Here is a 26,702-nt window from a genome sequence, read left to right on the forward strand (position 1 = left end):
TGTCACTGTGTGTTTTACAGGGCGATGCAACAGCGACAGTGAAGATGAAGTTGTGGTTCTTAAAAGACGAAATCAGAACAAGGTCAACCCCCTGTCATCCCCAGAAGTGGTGAGCAAGGCCTGTGGATATTAGGACTGCAAATAATGAGTATTGACAATAAGAAAATGATGAAAAATAGCCCGCAGTGATTTTTTGGGGGCAAGTTTTGATTAAAAAAGTTTCTGCAGTTTAATTTCATGGCAATTGACTGAATGTTAAAGGACTAATCATTACTAATCGTTAAACGTTCGCTCTTAATTTGAACCTTTTCCAAAGGTTAATGAAGTTTATACAAAACGTAGTCAGTTAATAGTCTGTGTTTATACAAATAAACAGTGAATAATAATCTTCAGTTCACCTCCGTGTGATGTTACAAAAACAGCAGCCAAGACAGGAGATATATGATTCATATGGCTCAGGCTGCCTCTGTCCATCATGTCTAAGGTACATGCAGTTGCCATGACAACCAGATTGCAAACAGTGAAGAACCTTTTTTTTTTTTTTGCTCCTGAAATGTCTTAGCAAAACACATCTTGATTTAAAAAAGAAAAAGAACCATTCATATCGTAAACCTTGACAAACTTATTCTCGTCAGCACTTCTGTATATATGTAAAACATGTCCTGTCTCTGCTAGTCCATTATCTCCAGCGACGTGGACTCTCCGGTGGTTGTGAACAGGAAACGTGCAGCTGCACTTAATACTGTAAGATTTTCTTTATTAGTACTCAACTATGCTACACGCTTCGACCAATTTTAGTTCTTTGACTTCATGCATATTAGAATAATTTCTGCAAGTCCTCATTATTCAATAAAATGATGCATCAGTAACCGTTAACAGTGCACAGTGTTTGACTTATTTACTCCCCTCACTTGCTCTGCAGTCTGATGAAACCGAGGGCGAAGCTGCTTCTGATGACGATTTCCAGAACGAGAGCGCGTTCACGTGCCGAACCACGGCACAGGGAGCTCAGAGGAAGCGAGTCCAGCAGGCCAAAGCCAAGGTCTGTACCGCAACAGATGGCTCCGCAGGATGCTGTGATCTGAATCCTATCATTTACTCATCACGTTTTCATATCACTACATGTTGCATGTGGTGACTGATACAAACAGTAATCTGGCTCCATTAGAAGTGCTAAACCCTAAAACCTTACTCTTTTATTTGAAGTAACTACTGCTGCTGTTCGTCTCTTTCAAAACGCGATCACAATAAAGTTTCAGACCTTATTTTTGACTGTAGAAATGTCAGGTCTATAAATATCAGTTGTCAGTTGCATGGACACCTTCAACGTTCGTCAGCTGTGACATTTTCCACCATCATTCCTTTGTCAGCACACCATATGTCGAAAAGGACGTCATTTCCTGGATGAAGAAGCAGAGGTGTCTGAGGACGAGGAGGGGACAGGTGTGTCATCTGATGAAGAGGATGGAGACGAGGAGAACCAGTCTCTTGATGGATTTGTGGTCGACAACACTCACTTCTCCCAGGGACTGAATGGTATAGCAACAACAGATGTGATTGTACTGGATCTTTAGGATTATTCCTTAATTATTCAAATCAGATTCACAGTGTTTTCAAGTGTTTGAATGTGTTAGGAAGCTGATGTTACCTTTTGTGACATTTACACTTAGGCTTCCTGTCTGTTCTCCTTTATATCAGACTCAGAGATGCATGGGGTTTACTTGAAGTCAGTGAAAAGCCCTGCAGTCCAGGGCAGGTTCAAAATGTCTTACAGAAACCACCACTATGACATCTTTTCCCAGGTATACTGTTTATTTTATTCTCAGCTTTTCTTTACTCAGTAGAAATAAAAACTTCAAGTCTCCAAACTCAATCCATCTTCTTAACTTTTGTTCCCAGGTGCCTGAGATGGATGAAACATACGCAGAGGACAGCTTTGTGGTCGGCAGTGAGGTGGAGGAGGTGGAGAGCAGCGAGGAAGAGGCTGAAGATGTTGAGCTCATGCCTGAGGACTCGTATGTGGACGGTAGGAAGCAGTATGCCACCAGACGGCGTGTTTTCCTGCACAAAGTCAGAGCAGGAGCTGGAGCCGGAGCTAAGACCAGGGCTGAGGCTGCACCTGGGGTGAAAACCAAGCGTACCCGGGTCATATGCATTAATGATTCTAGTGATGAGGAGACAGACAAAGGCAATAAAGAGAGAAGTCTTATAACAGGAGGGGATGTTGCTGTCCCTCTGCGGCCAAAGGCGGCACAGCCAGAGCTCAGCAGGCCTCACCAGAAAGCCCCCTCCTCCTCGTCTTCAACCATTGCATCCAAGGTCTCATTGTTGAGTAAACCACAAGGGAGCTCAGTGAGTGAACAGCAAAATGAGAGGTAAGGAAACCATCTGGTAGTTTGTGCACACGTGTAGAAATAGTTAGCAACTGCTCAAGCATTGTTTGTGGTCTCCTGCAGGTGTCGCCAGAGGTTAGAAAATCAGCATCTCCTCTCTGATGAGCTAGACTTTGTGGAGTCAGAGTCATTGTTATCCTCCAAGAATCAACCCAAGGTAAAAGCAAATAACTTGAGATGTATACACACCTGTTCACAGACTCATAAAGTACATGTGAAAGCAAAATGTATTATGTAGAAAACACATTGTGCTGATTTATTTCAGATTGGATACATAATCTCTAAAACTTGCTTCTTAAAATAGTTTCTGTAAAACCTAAAAGTGTCTACATTTGATTTCCCCAATTCCCAGGCACCTGCTGCCACCTCCTCAGCTCCTCAGCTGCTGACATCCATCAATCAGGATGTGTCAGTCAGCGAGCCCCCTGCTCCACCCGGATCTGTTTGCATTCTGGTGGACAGTCGCTGCATCACCACCGGAGTGGAGTTGATGACCATCCTGCGTCAGCGCCACAGAGCTACCATCCACGTCTGCTCACTGGATGGCAGCTACTTCATCGTCAGCAATCGCATGGCAGTGGAGAGGCACAGCCAATCAGATCTGGCCGCAATGCAGAACCGGAAGCGACTGGCCGAAAGAGTGATCAGTTTACAGGGATTGTTTGAGCGTGTTTGTCTGATTGTGGAGAAGGACCGAATGAAGCCAGGTCAGTCGGTGTATTGATTTGATGGCTTATACTAAACCATATTTTTTTTAAATATGGATCTTGTACTGTGTATTTTATAGATATGAGTGTGGTATCAGTCTTCTCATCTAAATCTCAAGAAGAAAGCAAATAAATCTGTTTCCCAAAATGTCAAAGTATTGCTTTAAATAAAGTTAAATAATGTAGCTTAATTCACAAATTTACACAGTAATACAGAGAAAGCATAGGCTTAATGTATGACAAAAAATAAGCAAGGTTAAGACAGCTGGATTAACTGTGTGGGATTGCATTTGCTTCTGATTTTTATGCCTCAGGTGAGGTGTCACGTCCGTTTCAGCGAACGCGGTACTATGACAGCACATTAGCGGGGCTGGTGTGTGCCGGGGTTCGCTTGTTGTGGAGCAGTGGCGCTGAAGAGAGTGCCGGCTTGCTGGCAGACCTGGCACGCCTGGAGCAGCGTAAAGGTCAGGGTATCAGTGTACCGCTGGAGGTCAAAGGGCAGAACAGGCAGCAGGCCCTGCAGCTGTACTTGAGCCTGCCTTCAGTTAACTATGCACATGCTCTCAACATGAGCCACAACTTCAGGTCAATTGCCCAACTAATAAACAGGTAAAAGAAGTGTGTGTATATTTCGATGTTCAACACAAGAACACGATACCTTCTTTCACTCCTGTTTGCACATTATAACATCTCCCCTTATCTACTTGTTTTCCTCCTGCAGCTCCACTGAAGCCATACAGAAAGAAGGCTGTATGAGTCAGTCCAGAGCTGAGGAGATCTACCGCTTCCTGCGCTACTCCTGTGACTCCTCCCTCATGAGCACATCAAAAGCAGGAAAAACCAGTAAGCAGCCTGGGGGAGACAGACTGTAGGAATTCCACAAGCTGAAATCCATCTCTTTCTTTAATCCTGTGTATTTTATTTCTACCTCTTTTTCTCCACATTATATCTTTCCTTTTCACCAAAGGTTCTTTACCTTTGTTTTGCCTCACTTCTTTGTTTTTAGTCTCACCAGGGACCAGAGAAAGGTAGCTATTCTGCTATGCACGGTAGTATCTGACGTATCTCAGGAAGTGAGGGAAGAGCCATGGTTCAGCCTTTTTGCACAACAAGTTGAAGGGGAAAGCCACTCAACTTGATATGAACGTTATATAATAAATTGGCTTTCTTGGTAGAAGGCATACTTTTTGTTTTATGCCTTTTTTTTTTTTAAGTGAGTGGCTGGCAGCAGTCCTGTCAGACAGTATTGGACAACACTGTGATCACAAGAACTCAATCGATATATATGACACTTGAATAACTTATTTTTGTTAAAATTATGGGTAAAATGTCATTTGTTTACAACTGTGCTCAGAAATGTTAAAAAAAAAAAAAAAGTTGAATTTCTTTAATAAACACTGATATTTTTGTGCATGATTGTCAGTGTTTGTCAGGACCAAACCCAAAATGAAAGTAAAACCTGTGATTTCCACATATACCCACTAGAGGTCAGCCTTTAGTTTCTTTAACAGAGCATATGGATCAGTGCTTGTTCCAAACTCAAACATTAATCCATTCTATAGTTTCTAATCCTCAACAAATTGTAGCAATAGTTGTTTCAAGAACTGCGTCTCTCGGGGGGAAAAAAAAGTGGCTTTTATTTCACCATTCTCTTAAAGAACTACAGGGTTGGCATGCTGCTTTGGTACAAGACATTGTACACAGATAAGTACAGAACACAAAGGCAACATTAGATAAGTAAAGTAGCCCTTTCGCAAAGATATCATCCACAAACCTAGTATGGATATATATACATACACATTAAAAAAACAGAGAACTGAAGTCAGAGCTAAAGAGCTGTAATGAAGGTAAATTTAAAGCCCACAGAAATTTCACACCATAATTAAAAAGATGACATGAGAACACAATATGCTAAATTCACAGTATGTACATCATTCTGTCTTTGGACAGCTCCAAAGCAGTTTCACACCTGCACTTCTGATCTTTGCCGTCCCAATCTAAACTTTACCACTCGCTGGTAAGAAAAGTTAAAAGCAGCAGCAGTTTACAACTGCGAATGTAGACGTTTGCGCAGGGAAAGTAACAGCTTCTGTAATTTTATCATCTGTGCCACCTGCAGGCAGGCTGATGTTTGCTTATGATTAACGTGTCATAGTTTACATTTTACATTTTGCAGGTTTGAAGAGTTTTCACTTGTGCAATAGTTAACTGGAAGGAGTACAGAGGTCACATTGCTCTGTGTGACACTGTGTGTTCCCTCTGTCCTATATGACTGTCCTGGTCAATATGGAGAGGGAAGCAGAGGGGTCTTGACCTGACTTTGTTTGTCCAAAGATTTTGAAAAAAAGGGTTCAGATTTAGAGGCTTTAAGACAACAGAACCATTAACAAAATGGTGTTGGTTCTATCTTTGGTGCTGAAGCTTTGGGCTTAAGTTCTTTTTGTTTTTTGGGTTTTTTTTTTTGGCAGAATAATAAGCTCTATTTCTCAACCCCAAAAAATAACACGTGTCTTTCTTGGTTAAATGTCTGAAAATGGGTTCATAATGTTCAGACACGTAAGTAAATAACTAAATCATTTACAAAATCTTTATAAGCTGTTACTTTCTCTGCCTTGACGTGGCGCAGGTTACTTTTTAAAGGATTGGTCTGACAACACCCCCTTGTGGAGCCTGCTAAACACTGTGCTTCACATCTAATGACAGGGAGAGGGAGGTTTAAAAAAAAAAAGCCCACTTTTAAAATAAGCCATCACTTTTGCTCAACACTGTAACAGATTCTTGGTTTATTGCTAAATACAAAATCTAAAAATCTATTGAGTGTTAAAAAAATGTGATTGCCAAATATTTAACCGTATGCTTAACATCATACCATAAGGTGCTTTCTTTGGATACTTTAAAACGTCCAAAACAATAAGATTACAAACTGCATCAGATGTGGTTCTTACACTAAGATTGTGTCAAATAATTTAACATTTCAAAGAAATTGTTACGTGATTATTCTATATCTGACTTCTTTTAAACTATCATCTAAGCCCGTAATATTTCCTCTATAAAATTCCAAATCTAAGGTAGATTATTAAAGTAGACAAAAAACTGAAGTAAAATACATACACAGCTGTAACTTGAGAAAATGAATACAACCATATCTACATAAATGTACATGTATGAGGCTCTCTTTGTACTTGTAACCTTTACAACATGATGCTGAAATACTGTTTATCTCTATGTGAACACAACAAGGGGATAACTTGACCTGGACACAACGGAGAGAGTAGTATGGAATTGGTCAACCGCTTAAGTGTAATAAAATAAATCTTTAAAATTATATTAATTTCATCAAATGAAGTTTGCAGCATAAATTCATTTTCACCATCAAAAGGCAAAAATCAGCATCCAAGACAAAGTGTTTGACTCAAAATTTTAAGGACACCTGTAACCGTAACTTTTGTAACTGTCAAGTTTCCTAAATTGCTTAAAACTCAACAAACTGTATAAAACCAAGGATGTTTAAAAAGAGACCATATTTACAAGTGCAGATTTTATCTTAAAATATATTATTTAAATACTACGTGATCACTTAGCTAGGATCAGTTCACCTTTGTTATTACAGATACCAGTTAACAGATCACAGACCTGCAAGAAGCTGCAAGTTCCATCTATACTCAGTGGATTTAATGATGACTGAAGTAATGCTCACGGCTGCAGAGCTGCTTACATGCTGGTTGGCTGTGTCTGTGGCTGCAGAGGCTGCAGCTGGACGGACTGTGGCTCAGAGTCCTGGATGCTACACTCCTCTCCCTCACGCATGTACATTAAAAATAGAGTCACGGTGGCGAATGTGGTAGCATTCACCGGAAATGCACGGAGCAAAGTGGACGTGAGTCCACGCGTGAACACCCTCCACCCCTCTTTTTGCAGGCTCTGCCTGACACAGTCCATGATGCCGTTATACTGATTGACGCCGCCAACCCCGTCCGCCTGAAGACGCGACTTGATCACATCCACGGGATAGGTGGAGAGCCAGGAAGCGATGCCCGACATTCCGCCGGCAAACAGCAGCTTGGGGATCATGTAGGGGTCTTCCGGCTCACAGCCCAGGGAACGTGTCAACACGTCATACGCGAGAAAGTACACGCCGAAACCGGGTGTCTCACGCAGCAGGGTGGTCACCATGCCGCGGTTGATACCTCGGATTCCCTCCCTCTTGTAGATTCTCACCAGACAGTCCAGGGAATTCTTATACATCTTCCTCTTAGACTTCTTCTCTCCAGTCCCTTGCATCTGCATGCGTGTCTTGGCCAGCTCCATGGGGCAGCAGATGACACACTGGATAGCTCCAGCAGAGGCTCCGGCCAGGAACTGGTTGAGCGGTGTGTCGCGACCAAGCTTGCGCATGGCATTGCCCTGGACACCAAAAACTATGGCATTGATGAAGGTCAGCCCCATCATTGGAGAACCGATGCCTTTGTATAGACCGAGTGCCTACAGACACAAAGACACATTACTGGGACCACTGAGGGAACGCCATAGAGTATGATTGACACCTCTGCAGAGCCCTGCGGGTGTCAAAAGGTATATAGGCTATAATGCTAAAACCAAACCCTTCAACATTCTGGCAGTGTGGATATTGTATGGATTAGAAAAAAAACAGTACACTTTTCCACACTAAGCTGACTGTTTTTGTGTGATTAATCTATGTAGAGTAGAAACTGTAAGAGAGTAACATAGCAGTGTGCTGGTTTTACAGTCACACTAACAGAGGAACATTCAACATCCAAAAAATTATGACTGAACTAGCATTTAAGATGTCATGTTTTAAAGCCCTGGGGCTGTTGCAGAGGCATCACTGGAAGACTGAAAAATTACATAACTACACTGATACTGCTAGAACAGAAACGTGTACATTCACATGTTCTAACCTGCTGATCCCTTTTAGTCCCCAAATATTACCATCAAAACTTTCAATTTAAGCTAAGAAACTACTCAACGTTTTTATACTGTACTGTGGGAGGAACACAATCCAATACCTCCATGAGAAATTCACTAAGACCAAGAATACTCCACTTGGCTCAAATGGCACAACGTCCATATCTTTATTTAGCCTGTGCAGGAACAAGGTCCTCACTGACCCTGGCTGACAGATGCACCACCCTCCCCCTTCACCCCATGTTAGGAACACGCTCGCTGATCCTGAACTGATGAGACCGTAACGGGACACTTTAATTAGTGCAGTGACCGTTCTCCACACTGGCGTAGTAGGGAGCACATGGTGAAAGCTACACACAGTTTAAAATGCAACCCAAGAATTATTTAAGATTTATAAAGTATAAATTATAAAGTGATAAAACATTGTGAGGCATTCACAACAAGCACAAGCTTACCGACTCTTGGCGTATGATGGACTGGAAACAGTGAAATGTCCCACGGTACAGAGGTTTGTCCACATTTTGAACTTGAAGCCGCACCTATGGACAACAGCCCTCATGTTAGAGTTGTACGAGAGTAATAAGGCCAATGAGGACCACAACAACTACAAAGACACATTTTGTAATGCATTTCTAAAAGGGAAACAAATAGGCAACAGTGTTTTGAAATGGTTTCTTTTCAGGGTAAAGAAAAAATATTTCTACAGCTCAAGACAGGACATTGGGTGAGAGAAAGAAAGACCTTGACCATACTTACTAGGTCACATTTCCGTGGAGAGGTTGTTTATTTCTCTCTCTCATCTACAACACAGTGACACTGTTGCTGTTAAAGACAGCCTTCCCCGGCCCCCAAACAGACACCAGCTCAGGGAGAAATGACATTGAAAGCAAGGTATACAAGAGCTACAACCAAACCATTCATCATCTCTGTGTGCCTCTAAAGTGGATGCTGCAAATTCACAAAATTGTATGCTATATTTAAAGCCTCCTTGCCTATTTTTGAACAAACCAAGTGAGTGAAAAACTGAATGTCATGAAGAAAATGTTCTGTATTATTACTAGTTTTGACTTTAACAATAAGCTTTAGGCTAAAGGGAGTGCAGCACAGATAGGTTTACTAACTTCAGCGCCTATGATAATTCCTTAGACTTTGCATTTAATTGAAAGTGATGATTGTGTTGATTAGGGCATATTATTCAACAAAATGACAGTACCTTGATAAATGACAGTTTCACTGAAATCTGTAACGAAGTAAAGTTCACCTTCAATGATAAAAAAAAAAATGTCTTTGTCTTAATAATATCTTAATGGTGACTAGTTGGCCCATTCCTCTTGCTCAATTATGCCATTCCTGTTGTAACCTGACTGTGTAACTTTAGGTTATCTGGATGCAAATTCAGGCTGCCAACAGAGTGGGCTGACTTACAACATTTTAACAGCACAGCACCGGATCATGTCATTGCCTAACACAAGTAAATACTGAAGAGGATGGGACAAACACCCACCTTCACAGTGTCAAATGGATGTCCAACCAAAACACCAGCAGCACCTGAAAAAGAGGAGACAGAAATTTTTTTTTAATGTATTGTAACTATGCAACTGGTCACTGCACTGTGCCCAGTGACTAAAGCTTAACGGTGCGCTGTCCTTGACTTACGCCATCAGAAGTATCTTGTCTCCAAATGTAATGCACTTATACTCCATTGTGAAAGGACAGCGAATTAGTATCAATATGAGTCATCATATGATTTTGATAGAAATCATATATTTAATGTTTGTGGTTAACAGTTGAACTAGTATTAAATTTCAGCTTTGTATTCCATCTTGCCCACTACCCTCACATGTCTGCAACCTTGTCCATGACCTGACAACTTATGCACACATATCTCTGCAGGCTTTAACTGATTAACCACAGATACTGGGCATTTCACTACAGCCAATGTACTTGCAGGTTTCCTGTTTGTGGAACACAAAAAAGCTTTAGGAATCAAATTATTATTCCAAGGTTTGTGTAGCACTATTAAGTGGATGTTCATAAAAATGAGTTGCAGCCCTAATGTACTAGTCTGCAGTTTAAGATTACGAGCACCTCCTGCTTTTACTTGGTGGTAACCAGCTTGCTTTGGCACGTATGAATCAGTTAATGAAAAACAGTCTATGGCAGTGGTGCAGTGAATCCAGAGTAGGTTTAGGAAAATACATTTGTGACTATGGTGAACACAAACCAGACTGCATTTTTATGCATTATTATTCTTATTTAGTTATAAGTTATTGCAATTGTCAGTCCAATGGATTGAGTTCCCACACTGAGGTCCAAAGACCTCACCATGTTAAATGAGGCTCTAGTTAATTAAAAGGATAATTCAACCCTATAACCCTATAACAGACAACATGACTCTTAGACTGGGCTCTCTGGACTGTTATCACAGTGGTGTCTTAGTGACTCTATCTGGAGTTCTTGATGTACCAAAGTTTGGGAAGACCTAGCCTTGGGCAAAGACAAAACAGCTGACAAGATTCCCAAGGGTCTGGGATGAGGACTTGCTGGAGGCTGCAAGCTGTAAGCTCCATTCAAACAGTGAGGCATGAACTCAGTTAACTTTTGGTGAGCTTTTTTTCCCTCTGTCATGTAGAATGGTGCAGGTTTATTTAACCATGCGGGATGGGAGAGACTGGCAGATAATAACCATGAATAAAAGATAATGCTATAACCTGGTACTTTCGACACCAAACTATTTTCCTTCCATTCAGGGATTAGGGATTAGCTGGGCGTGTGCAAGTTTAATTTACACCCTGTTCCTTGAACACCACTCCCTGTGAGTGAGTTACAGGTGTGGAATGTAACTTAAACTTAGCATCACATCCGGGCTTTTACACATAACTTTGGATAAAAAAAATATCCTGCTAAAGCTCTGAGTTTGAGTCTCTACCCAATGGTTCCTGTTTGTTTCTAGTGGTTCTCGGACGTGGCAGCTGGGGATAAATCACAACAGCCTGACTTGATGGGGGGGAAAAAAACAGAAGGAAAGTTTGCTACTGCTAATGCTAGTCGTTAGCTCCAACTTATTAACCTGGCTGCTAACGTGGCTAACTACTTACCTCCTACGCAGCCCGCACCGAAGTCCAATGCCATTCCCTCAAAAAGCTCTAAACGGCTGAAAGTTGTCAAGCTAACTCGACGGCTGACAAATGTGGGTCAATTCACGAGCCCTCAGAGGCCACTTTGTTTTCAGAATCTGTCTGAACTTGGTTATTTACAGACCCCCGGCTTGGTGTTGAGCCGAGCTGGTGCCCTCTTTTTGGGTTTCAGACGTTGCTGATGCTGAGCAAACGGGAAGGTAGCGATCTCCTGCGGCTAATGATAATCACTCGGACCCGGAGCCTTAAACGTGGCTGAAACTGTGACAGATGTATTTTGCTGATGTGTCCTCACTCTCACTACAAGAAGCGCTATTTCTGTACGGCACACCGAGGCGGAGGCTCCAAGTAGAGAAGAAGAAGCGTGTTTGCCCTTTTTAAGGCAGCCCAATCGGATTACTCGGAGGTAGACAACTCCCAGCGGCGGCTGTCCGCCCCTCTCACCCATTGGCTGCTACCGGGCAGAGCCGCAGACGGGAGTTTGAAACGGTCACCGCTGATCCTCCCCACCGTCAAAATCAACACTGTTATCACGGTGGTCGTCATCAGCATGTAAGACTGTCCAACTGGCATACTTGAGCAGAGTGATTGGAAGCCATGTACACTATATTGTGCCAAGTTCAGGACACAACATCAGGAGCCCATGTGCAGTGTGGTGCAACTCAGCAAAACAGGCCAAATATTTTTTTTTTAGAGAAATACGGATTTAACTCTAGCCTGTGATATGTGCATATTTAATAATATCACAAAGCACGAAATTGAGGAAAGCGCCCAAGTTCCCCAAAAGTCTCAGATTTACTCCACATAATTTGGGTCTTTGTGATCTGATAGATTGCAAATTTAGAAATTTGCACCACTGAAGTGCTGAATCAGCTGAAACAAGGGGTTCTGCCTCCTCCATCATGAGCCCTGGTCTTGTTGAGGGAGCTTGTGCCAAAAAAAAAAAAAAATAATAATAATAATAAATTGCAGTTGTTTTAGTTCACTCAGTTCTAGTTCCCTCATGAAGAGGGAACTAGAGATTTGTTGATTCAACTTTATGATAATTTTGGCAGACGCGCCTGAAAAAGGGGGAGGGACAGACAGGTGGGGGAGAGACTTAAAGGTGTAGAGATCATCAAATATATTGAGACCATCGCCTATTTGCCTAAAATACATACTTAATACTTTCACTTTAGAGGCTGTACGATTACCCTGTTTGAAACCATGACAAATAAGAGAAACGGTCTTTTGATCACTAAAGTGTAATAATAATACCACGCCATGTTCACGTACACGCCCAGTTTTGACGTTTAAGGTTACGTCAAGACGCACAATGTAGAATAGGCCTGTGAGCTCTGTGAGAGTTCATTCACTCTCATCTTTAACTTTGGGTGAAAACGTTTTACAGACTCTTTAAGATTCAGAAAATTGTATACTGACAATTAAGACATATGAGGTCTGAATTTGGGGTGTTTAGTAACACTGAGTTGGTTTCTAGCAACCAAACAAATGAATTTTTCACCAACATATGCTGCAAAACAGAAGAATAATGGATTTTATTGCTGGATCAGCAGGAGGTATGATTATATTTTCAGGCGTTGGACACTGGCTGAAACAAATGAAATGACTTTTTATGACTTTCTTTTTTTTTTAAATTATTTATGATTTATTTATTTTATTGTTTACACCCTATAGTAGCATTGCTGTCATGTACTGGGCTTGGGCAACATTCACTGTAACTTTCAGGTTTATTATCTAATCTGGTGCTTGTTTTTGTAGGGGCATTTGGTGTGATGGTCGGGTACCCTTTTGACACCGTAAAGGTAAAGTTGAATATACACACACACAGAGTTGAAATTCTGAATTTAATTCACCAACATTCTCTCCTCCATTAACTCTTTGTAGGTGAACATTCAAACCCAAAACATGTACAGAGGAATTTGGCACTGTGTCCAGTCCACATATAAGAACGAAGGGGTGAGTGTCTCAAACTGTTTTTCTTTTCTGCCGCACAATGACCGCTGTGAATAGTCCCTGCAACCCTACCACCTAGCTATATAAACACACACCTGGAACACTATCATCCTGTCATCCTTGAGCCCACTGTGCTTAAGTATATCTTCTCTTAGGTGAATGGTTTTTACAAGGGCATGACGATGCCAGTCATAGCTGTGTCCCTCAGCTTCTCTGTGGCGTTTGGGACCTACGGGAACGTCCTTCACTATCTCTGTAAATTACGGCATGGGAATCCTGAGGCCCGGCCTGCCAAGTGTGACATCTTCCTCTCAGGCCTGACTGGAGGATTTGCCCAGGTATTTCATTATTTATTTAAAAAAAATGTATTTATTTAACTTTGTCTGCATACTTTAACACTGTCACACTGATGCCTTATATTCACTAGCAGTTGCGAACAATTCAGATGTTCTTTAGAAGCACTTCCACTTATACAAAGGATATTTGCACATGTAACTGCTGTTGAGTTGTTTATATTTGTTTTGCAGCACATGTCTCATGTAAAGCAAACACATTTAATTCTTTACAGTCTCTAAGAGGCTTTAACATGTGTCTGCTTTGAGTGACTGGAGGCTAATTTCCAACCATGGAGTGCACACCAAACAACTAAAACAAAGAGGCAAAAACATGTCCAGTCATTTTTGAATTCTTGTTTTTTATATCCTAGAAAAATATTGAAATGCATTGTTTTTTCTGACTTCTAGGGGTTTAAAATTTCATGTGAAATCCAAATCTTTAATTTACAAATACTTCTCTACCTTCATTTCTTTTTCTCAGGTTTTTCTGGTGTCCCCAGCTGACATGGTGAAGGTGCGTCTGCAGTGTCAGAGGGTTGCGTTTTCGAAATTCACAGCAGAAGCCCCAAAACCAAAGTACCATGGCCCCATCCACTGTCTGCGCACCATTGCCCGTGAAGAAGGACTCCTGGGCCTCTACAGGGGAGCCCAGGCTCTGGCTCTGAGAGATGGACCATTCTTTGCCACCTTCCTCACTAGTTATCATATCATCTGTGAACAGCTGACGGCACCAGGAATGACCCAACCGGGTAAAGACAAACACAAGTTACCTGTAAATTATAGGAAAAAATCTGCAGTTTTTACAGTGTCAATTGCATCATATCATACAAATGTTTGTTTTTCGTACAGAGTGGAAAGTGGTGCTTCTGGCAGGAGGTCTGTCAGGGATGTGTGGCTGGTGTGTTGGCACGCCGATGGATCTGATCAAAGCTCGTCTCCAGATGGACTGGATTGGACAGCGGAGGTACCGAGGCTTTTTGCACTGTATCACAGACAGCGTACGCACTGAGGGTCCCGGTGTCTTCTTCAGGGGTCTGAGTCTCAACTGCATACGAGCCTTCCCCGTCAATATGGCAGTTTTCTCCACATATGAAATAGTGATGCGCCTGCTAAAACAAACAAATTAACTCCAACTCACTTTTCTGACCAACAGGTTTGTTATGAAAGGGGATCACACGAGAATTCTTGTCTTTCTTTGCATGTTTGCACCAAGGGAATTCATGACAAGTCTTGACAAAGTTAAAATGAGAAAAGGATGGGTGCTGTTTGAAAAAAAAAATTTCAAAAAATGAAGGATTTTCCTGAAAGGCTGTGCTGAATAATTTATTTAGATTTTTTTTGGAATGAAACAGTTTTAAGTAAGTAAATATGTTTTTTAAAGAATATTCTATGAAGTGTGGGGTTGTATGAAACTGATGCTGACAGTCTTTTTCTAAAGTGGTTTCCAGGTCCCTTTAGTACTGCTTCAAAGTGAAATAAGACTTCAGCAAAACAACAGTTTTTAAGTATTAATGCACATAGGTGTGTTGGCTATGTAAATCATTAGGATTAATATAGCGGTAGGATGCAAATTCTCTCAGGAATAATCTATTATAATTCTTTATTTATTCATTCATTTGTTGTTTTATGCAGAGGACTGGGCTAAATGTAATGTTTTCATCTGTGATGACATTGATATGAGAATCCTTGCAGGCAGCTTGAGTCAGGCAGCAGATAAAAACAATGTTCATCATTCTGTGATTGGCATTTGTGAATATCAGGTTTTGCTTAGTATTATTTTTGAAACCAACTTCTATAGAGCATTTTATCTTTAGTAATACATTTCAGTTTTATTTGCAACATCTCATACCCTTCTCCATGTTATTAGCCTTTACCTTGACATGTGACTTTGTTACCATCATTTAAGGACCCATTGCATATTGTTTTATTTTAAATTACTGGTATATTCAGATGTACATGTGTTAATAATAACACCACTGATGGCTCCATTCTATTTAAGTGTCCCAATAACTAATGAAACTGTGAAAGCTGTCCACATACCCAAAACCAGGATCCAGAAATTGAAGCAGCTTCATGGAATTCAGCCATTTTAAATGCCTTTTTGATATGTTTGATGTATGGAATACTGTGGGAAAAACAGGTATTTTTTGTGTTTGTTTTTTTTGTGCTTTCAAAAGAGAGAGAAGCCTTTTGTTGTTGAAGCACAGTTTATTTTGTAATCTGGGCAAAAGTTGAATGAAACTCCTTGATTTAGACCATGCTTAGAGAGAAAGTTACTTTGATTCGAGTCCCTTTTGTTGACAGATTGGCTTTAGTTCCCTTGATGACGAAAGAAGAACACTTATTGGTATGTGCTCGAACTCTTTAAGAGATTATCATACTAAGCCTCTCTTCACACCGTATAAAACACACCTGTTTTGATAATCACAAAGTGACAGTCACAGTTCTGAAGGCTAGTTTTTTCCCCATGTAAAATAAGTGGAGGTGTAACTGTGTTATTGTTGGTCACTATGCATAACAGACATCTGTAGTCCACTTTAATCTACTTTCACTCCTGAAGTGATTTCAGGGCGTGGAGTAGGGCTTGTGATGTTACAGCAACGCTGCAAACACAAACGCTCCATGAAGATAAACGTGTACATTTAACAAGTAGCATGACAATTAACATGAAGGCGTGGACAATGCCGTGCTTAGTTTTGACACAGAGAAGCACATTGTCTCCAGTAAATTACATTTCCATTTTTCTACAGTTCTGATGCAAACTGTTTGAGAAAATGCCTGTTCTCCCATTAGAAATTACATGAATTTTAGGAAGAAAAAAGATAGATGCATTTTTTGTTCTTGCATTGAGATAATATACATAATGTCGCCCGACATCTCAGATGCTCAAGCAGGCTAGGCTTTAAAATTTAAAGGTCTTGGAGTCATGAACTGCTTGACCATCTCATCTGTGACCTGCTTGCGTCTCTCTTGATGCTGGGCGATCATCGGCTGCAGAGTCTCGATCAAGATCTTCTTCAGTTCTCCTGTGAGAAGAGCTCCGCTGGTGTAGTCCTGCAGAGGGAAGAAACAGAAGAAGTTAAAGAGGATGAGTGAGTGAAGAGGAATGTTAAGATACAGAGTTCAAGGTAAGATACAGATAGCGTGGTGTACAGACAACGGGGAAAGCAAAACATAGAAAGGAATGTGATTAGCAAAGGAGATGAAGTCTAAAAAAATCTTCCATGATTCCCTTGTTCTCTACACCCTGACCTGTTTGATCTTCTCCAGCTCTTCATCATCCTCCAGGAAGAAGGTCAAGTACATGAACGAGACGTCTACGTCTGTGTTTCCACCTGACTTCCTGTGCTCTTCCACTGTGTCTTTCCCCCCAGAAAATGCATGTTTGTTGACCTGTGAGAAATGATTACACGTGTCAGATCAGCCACTCAGCAATCATAAGCAATATAAATCTGACTTGTATGCTATGGACTAGTAAAAACTACTAATATCAGCACCTTGTTTTTGATCTGCTTGGGTGTGTCTGTGAGGAAGATGGAGGAGTTGGCATCACTGGCGCTCATCTTGGTCTGTGCCCCCTGCAGGGCGGGGAAGAAGGTGGAGTGCAGCAGTGCTGGTTTGGGATACCCGATCCTCGGAGCGACATCGCGGGTCATCCTGAAGTAAGGGTCCTGCATGAGTGAGAGGACACATGTCACTGTAAACTATGAATGCCAGCATGTAGTTTTCTTATCAATTAGTGTGTTGCTGTCCTGACCTGGTCTATGGCACAGGGAATGAGACACTGTATGTCCTTTCTCTCTCCAAAGATCTGTGGGAAAGAGTTACTGAAAGATGGGGCTGCCTGGATGGCTGGGAAGCTGATCTTTCCTGGATGGATAAAAAATAATACACCCCATGAAATTCAATCAAATCACTCTTCAGAATCAGGACATAATGAAGCAAAACTTTTTTTCAGACACAATGAAAGTAACCTGAAAACAGCTTTTATGAGCATTTGTTGTACAAATGAAACAATTAGTTACAAAAAAATGATCTTTTGCAGCACTGAATGACTGACTGACTGGAAACTGCTTTTCCTGTATTACACAGTTACTTTCATGTTTCTTCCTCTTTCCAAAGTATTACAAGAATATCTGAATGATTGTTAAAGTCACTCATGACTTTCCAGTTGACTTACCAATGCAGTCACTGTCTGTAAAGCCAAAGATGCCTTTGACCTGGTTAAACGTAACATGCTTCTGGATCTTAACCACATTCCTGTAGAATTCAGGGGATGAACTGCGGAAAACAAATTGAAATGAACATATCAAAAAACAAAACAATTCAGACTAAAATCACAAATTCTATGTTCACTCAGGTCACATTAACAAATGAGGTTGATTTTTCATTGCTAAGCATTGATCCTTGGATGCCTCAGCAGCAAGCTCTGCCAGACAGGATTATAAGATAAGTTTTCTGTGATATTTTACCCCATGTAGTCAAGGTCAGAGAAAATGAAGGTCTTGTTGACATCAAAGCCACAGGCGATGATGTCTTTGGCGTTTTCCACAGCGTAGTGGTGGCACTCTTCCAGTGTCAAATCCTTCCACAGATACTTTTCATCATCAGTCATCTGGATCACCAGGGGGATGTCAAATACATCCTGGAGCCACCTGGAATAAGGAAGTAGATTAGTAGTAGATTTTATTATTAGAATCAATTAAAATAAATCCACATGTAATGTCTGCTATATAAGTGAGGGACTGACATCATAACTTGGGAAGGGAGAACTCACTTGGTGAAGATGAAGGGGATGAGGTGACCAACGTGCATGGCTTCAGAAGAAGGACCTCTGCCAGTGTAAAGGTAGAAGGACTGGTGCTTCTCATATGCATCCAGCACCTGATGCATATCTCTGCCAAAATCAGCAAATAAGAGGAAAGTGACTTATTGATGTGTCATTGCCCCCATGAACTCTCCCCTTCTCACCACCATCTGTTTTACTAAACAGGAAAAACCTGAATGATAATGTAAAAGTCAAAAGTTCAGGGTAGATATCTCTATCTCTTGACACACTGATGATGTGCTACTCAGGAATTTGTGAATCACCCATGCCCTAGAGGTTACAGTAATTGTGTGGTAACACTGATTTCACTTCTGAAAATGCTGACCTGTGTGAGAAGAAGATTCCTCTTCTGAGAAACCGGTGAGGTTTCTGTCCCAAGACTTTTTCAATTCTGTCCACCAGGTCCTTATCAATCTTACTGCTTCCAAACTTCACTAAAGAGAGACAAGACACAAGGTGAATCAGTCAACATAAAGCGTACCTCATAGTTAGTGCTATATTGCTAAGGATGAAACATAGAACTTCAGCTCTTTAAATGAAGGCCACAACTGAAGCTCATTTTGATCATACCTATGAGTTTGTCATAGTCGACCCCCTTGGCGTTGGTGCTGGAAACGTTCCATGGGTCAACTGTGTCCCCATCATCATCATCATCACCATCTGCTGCTGGTCCATTGTTGGGGACAACAGAGTTTTCTGAGGGTGGACATCCTGCTTTGTAATCCTGTCCTGTCATTTCCTTGTAGTCCATTTTCAGCTTGAGCAGCAACTGGACAGCAGCATCAATTTCAGCCTGGGGAACCCAAATAAAGCTGTCAGAAAAACCACATGATAACAGCAGCCAAATCCCACCAGAATCAAACACCACTTAAAAAGATATGCTCATTATATTTTAAAGGATCAGTTCACCGCTATTACAGTATCTGGAATAGCCTTACAGATACTGTTAGTTTTAGTGGCAGAGAATCTCAATAGACTTCATCTCAAAACCCCAACAGGCTAATTACTACAAGCAGTTGATGAGAATACAGTATGTTTTCAGTAATTTATGTTTAACCAACCATAAATAAAACACCCATTTTTATTTATTTAATTTATTTATAATTTATTTTTAAGTCACTGTTTTTACAAAGTATCTTAGAAGCACTTACTTTCTCAGCTGCTGCTGTTTTCAAGGCCCTGATTTTGTCTCCTTGAGCTGTCAGTTTCTCATACAGCTCCATCAGACTTTTTGCTGCTTCTCCGTCTCCCTGACAGTCTGTCATCTTCTTCACACTGCCCGAGAGATAGGATAAAAATACTTAGTTACCAAACAAAAGGCATAAGTAAAAATGACACATTCTGAATAGCATCTAGATTGAGGTTAACAGTATGAGTGGGACACTTCTGAACGGAACACCTCCCACTATTTGCATGACTTCAGGTTCCACTGACATTGCATCACACAGAAACTAGTTTATCCACGCCTTTAGAGACAAAGGAGATAAGATAAAACAAAACAAAACAAAACAAAACAAAACAAAAAGAAACTGAATCGTCTGAGACCAAAAACGTTTTTCTTTAAACATGTTCTTTGCCCACACTGCACACTGACTACTTCACACTTGACACTGTTTAGTTATTGCCCAGCTGGGCGTCTGCTATTACCTGTTATTTAGATTTATCTTACTCTGATAGATAGTGATGCTACGTGAGAGCTCGAGGCTTCGGAGCGTGTGTCGGAAACAGCCGAGCTTTTCCAGTAAGAGCGATTCGAAAGTGTATATCATGTTAGATCCCTGACGTACCTGATTACGCGTGAAGCCTTTTTCGTTTCAGTTAATTTCCTCTCAATTCAAAGATGCTTTATTTGCATGAACGTTTTAAAAACAATTTTGCCAAAATACAATTTAGCCAAGTACAAAGAACAAATAAGTGAACAATATCAAGATCGACAGCTTGCTTTCGATTTATAAGGCCACGTTTGACCGTCTATATATAGACCTGCGAGAGAGATGATGCATTTTCATATTGTTATGGTCTATAACATTGATTGACAACTTTGCGTGAGAGTGGATTGGTTGTTTTTTAGATGCATCCTCCAAAGAAAAGAAGGTCTTCTCCAGTTCAGCAACATATTGTTCCTTCCAATATTTGCACGACATATTAAAGATTCACTGAAACTGCGTCAGAAAGAAACTAGATTATCCACTCCTTTAAAGGCATGGGAGATAAAATCAGGATTAAAAACTAAAGCTAAATAGTCGCAACACAATTGAGAGGTTAATTTTTCTTAATAAAAATGAATAAAGTGGTTTTCCAAAATCATTTTCCTTTAAACACGTTCTTTGCACACCTTTCACACTGACTACTTAACACTTTACCCTTCAGTAAAAACACATATTTTGACCCTAACTTGACTAATATCTATACATTTGATTGATATAAATAATGTTTATTGCCTTCACAGTAGTTACTATAAAGATATACTTAGAATAAAAAATACAATCATGGTTTCCATTGTACTGATATTTAATTTGCAATACACAAACGTTTGTGTTTTCCTATTTTTGTCACTCCTACATTTTCCTATTCTGTTAATTTAAGGCATCAAGAAACGAACCTTTGTTCGAAACACTTTGCTGGAATGGTTCTGTGCTTTAACCAGGTTCATCTCACCATAACTAGTTAACAGTATTAGTGAGACTGTACTGTAACTCCTTCCAAATCCGCCTGAGAAGAATCCCATGTGTGAACATACAACAGCAAACTTAGCTAGCTATTGCACAGCTAAGCGTCTGGTATGAACTACTATTTAGATGTATCTTACCCTGATAGATACCATAAATGGCACAGTTATTGTAACTGCAATAAATGATGGAGTAGCTGCCATATGAGAATGAATAAAATGAAAAGCCGGCATACCGTACCTTTCAGTACTCACACAGACGACTGACAGCTTGCATCAGCCTGAGGGATGTAGTGATCAAATTCTTCCTACGCAACGCGGTTTGCTCAACAGTTCCGGTATGGATTCGATGATGCACAAAATGGCCACTTTAGGAGACACGTCAGATAGTTTTATCACAAATACGACTTCCTGTATTTTGTCAGTATAGTTTCACATGAAACTAACACCCTAAATCCCATGTAAGTGAACCTAATACGGCATATTTTGGAAGTGAGGCACAGCCATTATGTTCCTTCCGGCTGCTTTCAAAATAAAAGTTTTTCCGTGTGGGATGATTCTGGCATGGGTAGACAAATAGAAACGTTGCTTTTCTTCTGAAACGTTGCGTTTACTCAAATGGTTTTGCGGGATGTTGTGACTCGGCGTGTGACTGTTAACGCTCAAAAGTCGGATATATATTAGTGGTTTTACCGGACTGCAAGTACTACGGGTAAACGCAGATAGTTCTTCGCTGTTTGTAGAACGTATTTGGCTTTGAGCCCAAGATGCAAATGACCAACGTTAGCTAAATCTGCTATATTGGTGGCATTTAAGACTCTAACCTAAAGCACGAGGCGCAGCGTTAAACTTCGGGATTTAAATTAACGTTTGTATTTACAGCGTCCAGGTTGCACTTTTATAAGTCAAGTAACATTGACAAACAAAACAACAGTGACGGTAACAGCGTGCTTGCTCTGTCTAAGGGTAGTACATTGACCTAGCTGGCTATTTGCTCTTTCTGTCTGTTGTAGCCGTTGAGCTAACTAGATTATTAGACTTAACAGGACAATTGCTCATGAAGCATTAGCGTTAATGCGTAAGGCGTATCATCGAAATACTGGGCTCTTCCAAAAATTATTGCATTGTCCTTTATATTTCTCCCCTGGCTGCTTGGCTGGTGTGTGGAGGTGGCCGTTAGAAATTTCACTTAACTAGTGACAATAAATTCCTCCCAGAGACATTTGTATATTTGTGGTTAAACTCCTTGGACCAACTTATTTTCAACAACAAATCTACCTAAAAGTGACAAGTGAGCATGCCACTTTTAGGTGCAGAAATCCAAGCAACCACTAGATGTCACCCTTGGGTGTCTAATGGAATAACTGTACTAACATCTCACCTGTTGTCCATTTATTTTTTAACAGTGTCGTGTGAAGATGTCTTCATTAGTGGCCTATGAAGATTCAGAGTCAGAGGATGAATCTATTGATCAAGTGGAGGAGGGAACATCGGCTTCGGTCCAAACTGGATCTTATGAACAAAACCAAGAAGTTGTGTTGTATAATAACTCAAAGGTAACACCCAGCCCTCAAAGTTTTACCCTTGACCCTGACCGGACAGTGTTGGAATATCATGGAAATATCTCGGATAGAAGCATTTCCTCATTACACCTCAATTCACAGCAACAGAACTGTAGTATCAGGACAACACAAGATAAACATTTTGGAGATCCTGCTGCTCCTGTGAGTTTACCTCGGACTCAGGGGAAGACCTCATCACTGCAGACTCTTCCTCACATCCCACAAAGATTTGGTGATGGATTGAACCCAGCAAAAAGACACTGTACTGTCCTGCCTGGTGTCAGACCATACATTCCCAAGAGACAGAGACTTGCCACTTCAGTAGAGACAGTGGGCCCAAAGAATCCAGCAGAGCAAGTCCCAGGGAATAAGACCAGGGAAAGCCAAATTCTGTCTGATGTGTCGGAAACAGTGAAGCTATATCTGGCTCACAAGCCTGAAGCAGCAGGGATACCGAGGAGGCTTCTAATGAGCCTGGCAGGCCACGAAGGCCCAGTCAACACAGTGCAGTGGTGTCCTGTGCCTCATCTTAGTCATCTGCTGCTGTCTGCCTCCATGGACAAGACGTTCAAGGTAAGGACAGCAACAATAAGGCTATCACTATCTTCAAAAATTATGCACATTGATAATTATTCTAGGAGGCTATAAAGAAGGGATTCAGTGTTTCTGTAGTGAAAAGCCTTCAATAATGTATGCTTACTCAGTTCTTATTTTATTCAAATTGGTTTATGCAATTCAAGTCTTAGTTATTATTCTGGTGTTTTTTTTTCCATGTGATAAAATGTGTCATCCTTCCTCATGTTGTGTGCTATATATACGGTATGGTGGTCTGGAAGACAGAAATCCATTTGTCAGTATAGTTTCAGTCATGCCAAGTGCATCGGTGGAGGTCTAAGGGGGTAATCACTTTACCTGACATTCACTGTAATTGGCACGGTGTTACAGGCTGGGAGATAATATCTGCCCTGCTTCCTCAATTTATAAATGCACTGTAAACCACTTTCTTTAGAATCATATCTGTCACTGTCAATTGAATGTGTGTCAGGACCCATGGGACTTCCTATTTCTTACTCTCTGATTCCCCCTCCCCTTCTTCTTCTGTATTTCACACCAGGCAACAATTCCTCATTTCCCAACTGTAAAGGTCAAGCAATGCAGGTGTCTGCCAGTGACTACATATTTCTATCCCAATGTGAAATCACCTACCCCACTAATATCCTAAGACGACTCTCAATAATTAATAATTTAAATATGCATGGGGACATTTGCATAACCATACAAGTGCAACTCTGTGGCAGCCATCTCTTCTGGCACCTGGAAAGAGATGTTTGGAGCAGATGGTGGAGACTAGCAGAGTAAGGGAAGAGAAGACCTGGTTGTTTGTATGCAAGGATTTGTCTTCTTCTCTATCTCAGGCTGCTGAACCAGGTGTGCTCAGTGAAACCAGTAGGCAGAGGAGCATGTGATATACTTATCTGTGCACATGTCTTTCGTGCTAGTTGCTCATTTTTAAAAACAGCGATTTCAGCAGGTGATTTTATTCACCTAAAAGTTCATACTGAGCTCTTTACATAGGAGTTGCAGTTATCACAGCACTGTGTGTTTCAGCTTGTTGGAATCAGACAAGCTTTAGATCAGAACTGCAGGAAGATGAGGTGATATAAAAACTTTATTCTTGGCAAAGATTCATCATGATCTTTAATTAATCCGGTCCGGTTTAATTATTCAGTCCTGAAATGATTTTAAAACACACAAGAGTTCAATGACAAAAAGATGTTGTTTTAAAATGGTTTTCAGTATTAGAAATTATACATTTCAACAAAATAATATAAAGTGATACCATTTTTCTGTAGAAAAGGGTATCTTGTTCTTTATCATTGCTTTACTTGTCGCTGTGTTTAATGAATGGCAGAGAATAGGAGCTGTTTCTTTGGCCATGTAATAGTTATGTAATGTTATGGCCACAGAAAATATTTGTTTCTAATTGGATGGCAGCTGTTCTTTAAAATTGCATAACACAACTCAAACATAAATCAGCATGCAAAATATAGTACAATAAAGTGCAGGTGACCATAGCAATAATGCTTTAGTTTCTTACTGTGTTAAACAGTTAAGTCCTGCTAATAAAACCTAACCATGGATTATAGTGAGTATAATCTTTGAAAACATGTAGGGCTGCAACTCACAATTATTATCATTATTGTCTCTATTTTGGCTTGAAAACTGACAGAAATGATTAATCGAGTCTTGGAATGGTTGCTGATTATTTTTCAATCAATCAGCTCATTGTTCCAGCTCTAGTCTTATTGCTTGTATAGTCCAAAGATATTCAGTTCACAGAAGACAAAAAAAGTAGCAAATCCTAACAAATGAAAAGCTGTAAATGGGGTTTATTTTCTTGTATCAGGACAGCTTGTCATACATTATTTCTTACTTATTGACACACTGTGCAGCAATATAGATTATGTCTTTCAGCACTTTGACTACAGCTTTTCTGTTCTGTTTGGCTGAACACACAGAGGGGGCATACTCTGTGAAGTCTTAACACATTCCCCTCTGTGGTTGTGTTTCTTCACCGACACCCTTCAGGCTTCCGACTCCTCTTCCTCCCTCCTGTCTGTCAGTTCCTCAGAGGCAGAGCCAGACTATTATTATTCCAGCAGGTTTGCAGCTGTTGTCACCATGGCTACGGCAGGTGTAAGGCAGCAGTTTTAAGTTGATAACACGAATACCAATTTAGTTTTAATTACCGAGAGTCATTTAGGAAGCAGATTACCCGAATGAGTCATCTGCAAGGATCCGCTCTGCGTGTCTGTTAAGTGGCCGGTGAAATTAAGGGGGATGCAAATAAACAAGCGCTCATTTTCACCCATACTCAGGTCTCACATTGTACAGGATTATTGCGGTTGTGTGTGCATTTAATGGGGTTGTTATGGTTCATATCATTAACACTGTCGGTCATAGGAAGCAGCCTGGAGGCAGAGCTAAAGTAATGTGGCGCTTTGTTAGACTTGTTATGTAAAAGTTTGTGTTTAGGTTAATGTTTTGCAAAGCTTTTCTGACTATAGATCCCATCATTGGTTGCAGTTTAACAGATTTTCATGTTACCTTGAGGTGGCAGTGTTTCCCTAAGTCTAAGATCATACAGAGAAGTGGCATATCCTGTTGCACAATGAATGAAAATATTCTTAATAGATGCATCTCTCCAGTATTTAGCTTTTTACCAATCAAAAGTGTGACTCTCTGTCTCTGTTTCTCTCTTTGTTACTTGTTTTTCACCCCAGAGGCATCTCTGGCATTCTGTTTGTTAAACTACTGCTTGCTGGATTGATATGTCACTCTCTCCCAGTCCATCTCTCTTCCCCGTCTGTCTCCTGTGGGAGCTGTGGCACAGTGCTTCTCAGTGTGTTTCATATGCTGTATAGAGGAGTCATCTTTAATAATGAAACACAGAAAGAGGCAGAGAGGGATCTGCAGCACACATCTTCAAAGTTCCTCCGTGGCCCTGGAAATGCCAGGGAAGCAAAAGAAAAAAAAACCCCTCATCATTAGTGTAATACCTCACCTCAGTGGGCACCAGACCACCCACCCACTGGATTTCAGACTGGGCTTCAGGGAGAGTCTTTTGTCTTTTGACATGTCTGACTGAAAAATTATCTTTATCAGCACAAAATCTGATGGAAAAACATGTCACTATATTGACCACCCTGTTAGCCAAGTTATCTTTTTTGAAACACTGTGTGAAAACGCCACACCAATGATTAAAGACAAAGCCCAAATCAACAACAGAACAATCTGTCTGTCTCTTTTTTAGGTCCCTTTTTGCACTTTATTCATACCATGATATCACATTTCCAACCAGCATAGCTGTTAGAAAACATGGTTATGGCGGGCACAACAAACAGAAAGCAACTTGGTGCTTTTCTCCTCTGCCTCTGTCTGTAATCAGAGATACCTCTAACAATACAAAGCCATTAAAGCCATTACACCCCATGGGGAATTGATTTATAGGCACACTCAGAGGTAATTAGTTTAAATAATTAATTACAAAGGTTGTTTTTGCTTTTGAATCCCACAAATAAGCCTGATTTGTATACATGTTATGCCAATTTATCCAGTGGCACTTTACTGAGTAATTTCATTCCGTTTCGTTATAATAGAATTTAGGTGAGAAAGGCTTGGATCACATC

At 40.7% G+C, this 26,702-nt stretch overlaps 5 protein-coding genes across 10 annotated transcripts in view; 3 read left to right on the forward strand and 2 right to left on the reverse strand.

Moving 5' to 3' along the window:
• Positions 1 to 4,509, forward strand: part of fancm (FA complementation group M) — a 37,766-nt gene extending 33,257 nt beyond the window's left edge. The window contains exons 15-24 of the mRNA XM_041060353.1: positions 21 to 109; positions 676 to 744; positions 923 to 1,042; positions 1,371 to 1,536; positions 1,699 to 1,802; positions 1,900 to 2,375; positions 2,457 to 2,550; positions 2,746 to 3,100; positions 3,415 to 3,709; positions 3,822 to 4,509. Of these exons, the coding sequence (XP_040916287.1) occupies positions 21 to 109; positions 676 to 744; positions 923 to 1,042; positions 1,371 to 1,536; positions 1,699 to 1,802; positions 1,900 to 2,375; positions 2,457 to 2,550; positions 2,746 to 3,100; positions 3,415 to 3,709; positions 3,822 to 3,972 (1,919 nt within the window). The 3' untranslated portion in view covers positions 3,973 to 4,509. The remainder of the gene's footprint in view (positions 1 to 20; positions 110 to 675; positions 745 to 922; positions 1,043 to 1,370; positions 1,537 to 1,698; positions 1,803 to 1,899; positions 2,376 to 2,456; positions 2,551 to 2,745; positions 3,101 to 3,414; positions 3,710 to 3,821) is intronic.
• Positions 4,510 to 5,821: 1,312 nt separating this feature from the next.
• Positions 5,822 to 11,477, reverse strand: LOC121197022 (mitochondrial basic amino acids transporter). 2 transcript variants are annotated; one of them, XM_041060360.1, is made up of 4 exons: positions 11,125 to 11,477; positions 9,531 to 9,574; positions 8,482 to 8,565; positions 5,822 to 7,582 (listed from the first exon to the last, which is right to left on the reverse strand). In XM_041060360.1, the coding sequence occupies exons 1-4, from the start codon at positions 11,156 to 11,158 to the stop codon at positions 6,812 to 6,814; spliced, it is 933 nt and encodes a 310-aa protein (XP_040916294.1). In that variant the 5' UTR covers positions 11,159 to 11,477; the 3' UTR covers positions 5,822 to 6,811. The 2 variants fall into 2 exon arrangements, with proteins under 2 accessions (XP_040916294.1, XP_040916296.1); XM_041060362.1 differs by having other exon boundaries at positions 8,783 to 9,574; positions 11,125 to 11,474.
• A 1,217-nt stretch (positions 11,478 to 12,694) lies between these two features.
• slc25a47b (solute carrier family 25 member 47b) lies at positions 12,695 to 16,353 on the forward strand. The gene is made up of 7 exons (XM_041060364.1): positions 12,695 to 12,722; positions 12,925 to 12,968; positions 13,051 to 13,122; positions 13,275 to 13,457; positions 13,936 to 14,203; positions 14,304 to 14,551; positions 16,306 to 16,353. Exons 1-7 carry the CDS (start codon positions 12,695 to 12,697, stop codon positions 16,351 to 16,353), a joined length of 891 nt encoding a protein of 296 aa, XP_040916298.1.
• On the reverse strand, positions 15,643 to 21,366 carry LOC121197021 (tryptophan--tRNA ligase, cytoplasmic). The gene is made up of 11 exons (XM_041060359.1): positions 21,192 to 21,366; positions 19,434 to 19,557; positions 18,853 to 19,075; positions 18,608 to 18,716; positions 18,232 to 18,351; positions 17,927 to 18,109; positions 17,635 to 17,735; positions 17,212 to 17,324; positions 16,952 to 17,125; positions 16,707 to 16,847; positions 15,643 to 16,508 (listed from the first exon to the last, which is right to left on the reverse strand). The coding sequence occupies exons 2-11, from the start codon at positions 19,545 to 19,547 to the stop codon at positions 16,350 to 16,352; spliced, it is 1,437 nt and encodes a 478-aa protein (XP_040916293.1). The 5' UTR covers positions 19,548 to 19,557; positions 21,192 to 21,366; the 3' UTR covers positions 15,643 to 16,349.
• A 212-nt stretch (positions 21,367 to 21,578) lies between these two features.
• Positions 21,579 to 26,702, forward strand: part of wdr25 (WD repeat domain 25) — a 52,337-nt gene continuing 47,213 nt past the window's right edge. For all 5 annotated transcript variants that reach the window (XR_005896215.1, XR_005896216.1, XR_005896217.1 and 2 more), the window contains exons 1-2: positions 21,579 to 21,662; positions 22,357 to 23,085. Coding sequence is in view for 2 of the 5 variants with exons in the window: in XM_041060358.1 (XP_040916292.1) it covers positions 22,369 to 23,085 (717 nt within the window). In the remaining 3 variants the exon portion in view is untranslated. The remainder of the gene's footprint in view (positions 21,663 to 22,356; positions 23,086 to 26,702) is intronic.

The sequence above is a fragment of the Toxotes jaculatrix genome, chromosome 17 (assembly GCF_017976425.1).
Source record: "Toxotes jaculatrix isolate fToxJac2 chromosome 17, fToxJac2.pri, whole genome shotgun sequence".
In the NCBI taxonomy this organism is placed as follows: domain Eukaryota; kingdom Metazoa; phylum Chordata; class Actinopteri; family Toxotidae; genus Toxotes; species Toxotes jaculatrix.

Excerpts from the sequence above, each read along its gene's own strand:
- LOC121197022 (XM_041060360.1), bottom strand. The coding sequence starts at position 11,158 with ATGGCATTGGACTTCGGTGCGGGCTGCGTAGGAG. Across the intron at positions 9,575-11,124 it reads CGGTGCGGGCTGCGTAGGAG|GTGCTGCTGGTGTTTTGGTT; the intron begins GTAAGTAGTTAG and ends CCTCTTTTTCAG. Across the intron at positions 8,566-9,530 it reads ATCCATTTGACACTGTGAAG|GTGCGGCTTCAAGTTCAAAA; the intron begins GTGGGTGTTTGT and ends TGTTGTCCATAG.
- slc25a47b (XM_041060364.1), top strand. The coding sequence starts at position 12,695 with ATGGATTTTATTGCTGGATCAGCAGGAG. Across the intron at positions 14,204-14,303 it reads ACCAGGAATGACCCAACCGG|AGTGGAAAGTGGTGCTTCTG; the intron begins GTAAAGACAAAC and ends TTTTTCGTACAG. Across the intron at positions 14,552-16,305 it reads TTTTCTCCACATATGAAATA|ATAATATACATAATGTCGCC; the intron begins GTGATGCGCCTG and ends TCTTGCATTGAG.
- LOC121197021 (XM_041060359.1), bottom strand. The coding sequence starts at position 19,547 with ATGACAGACTGTCAGGGAGACGGAGAAGCAGCAAAAAGTCTGATGGAG. Across the intron at positions 18,352-18,607 it reads GGAATCTTCTTCTCACACAG|AGATATGCATCAGGTGCTGG; the intron begins GTCAGCATTTTC and ends TGATTTTGGCAG. Across the intron at positions 18,110-18,231 it reads ATCCCCTTCATCTTCACCAA|GTGGCTCCAGGATGTATTTG; the intron begins GTGAGTTCTCCC and ends TCCTTATTCCAG.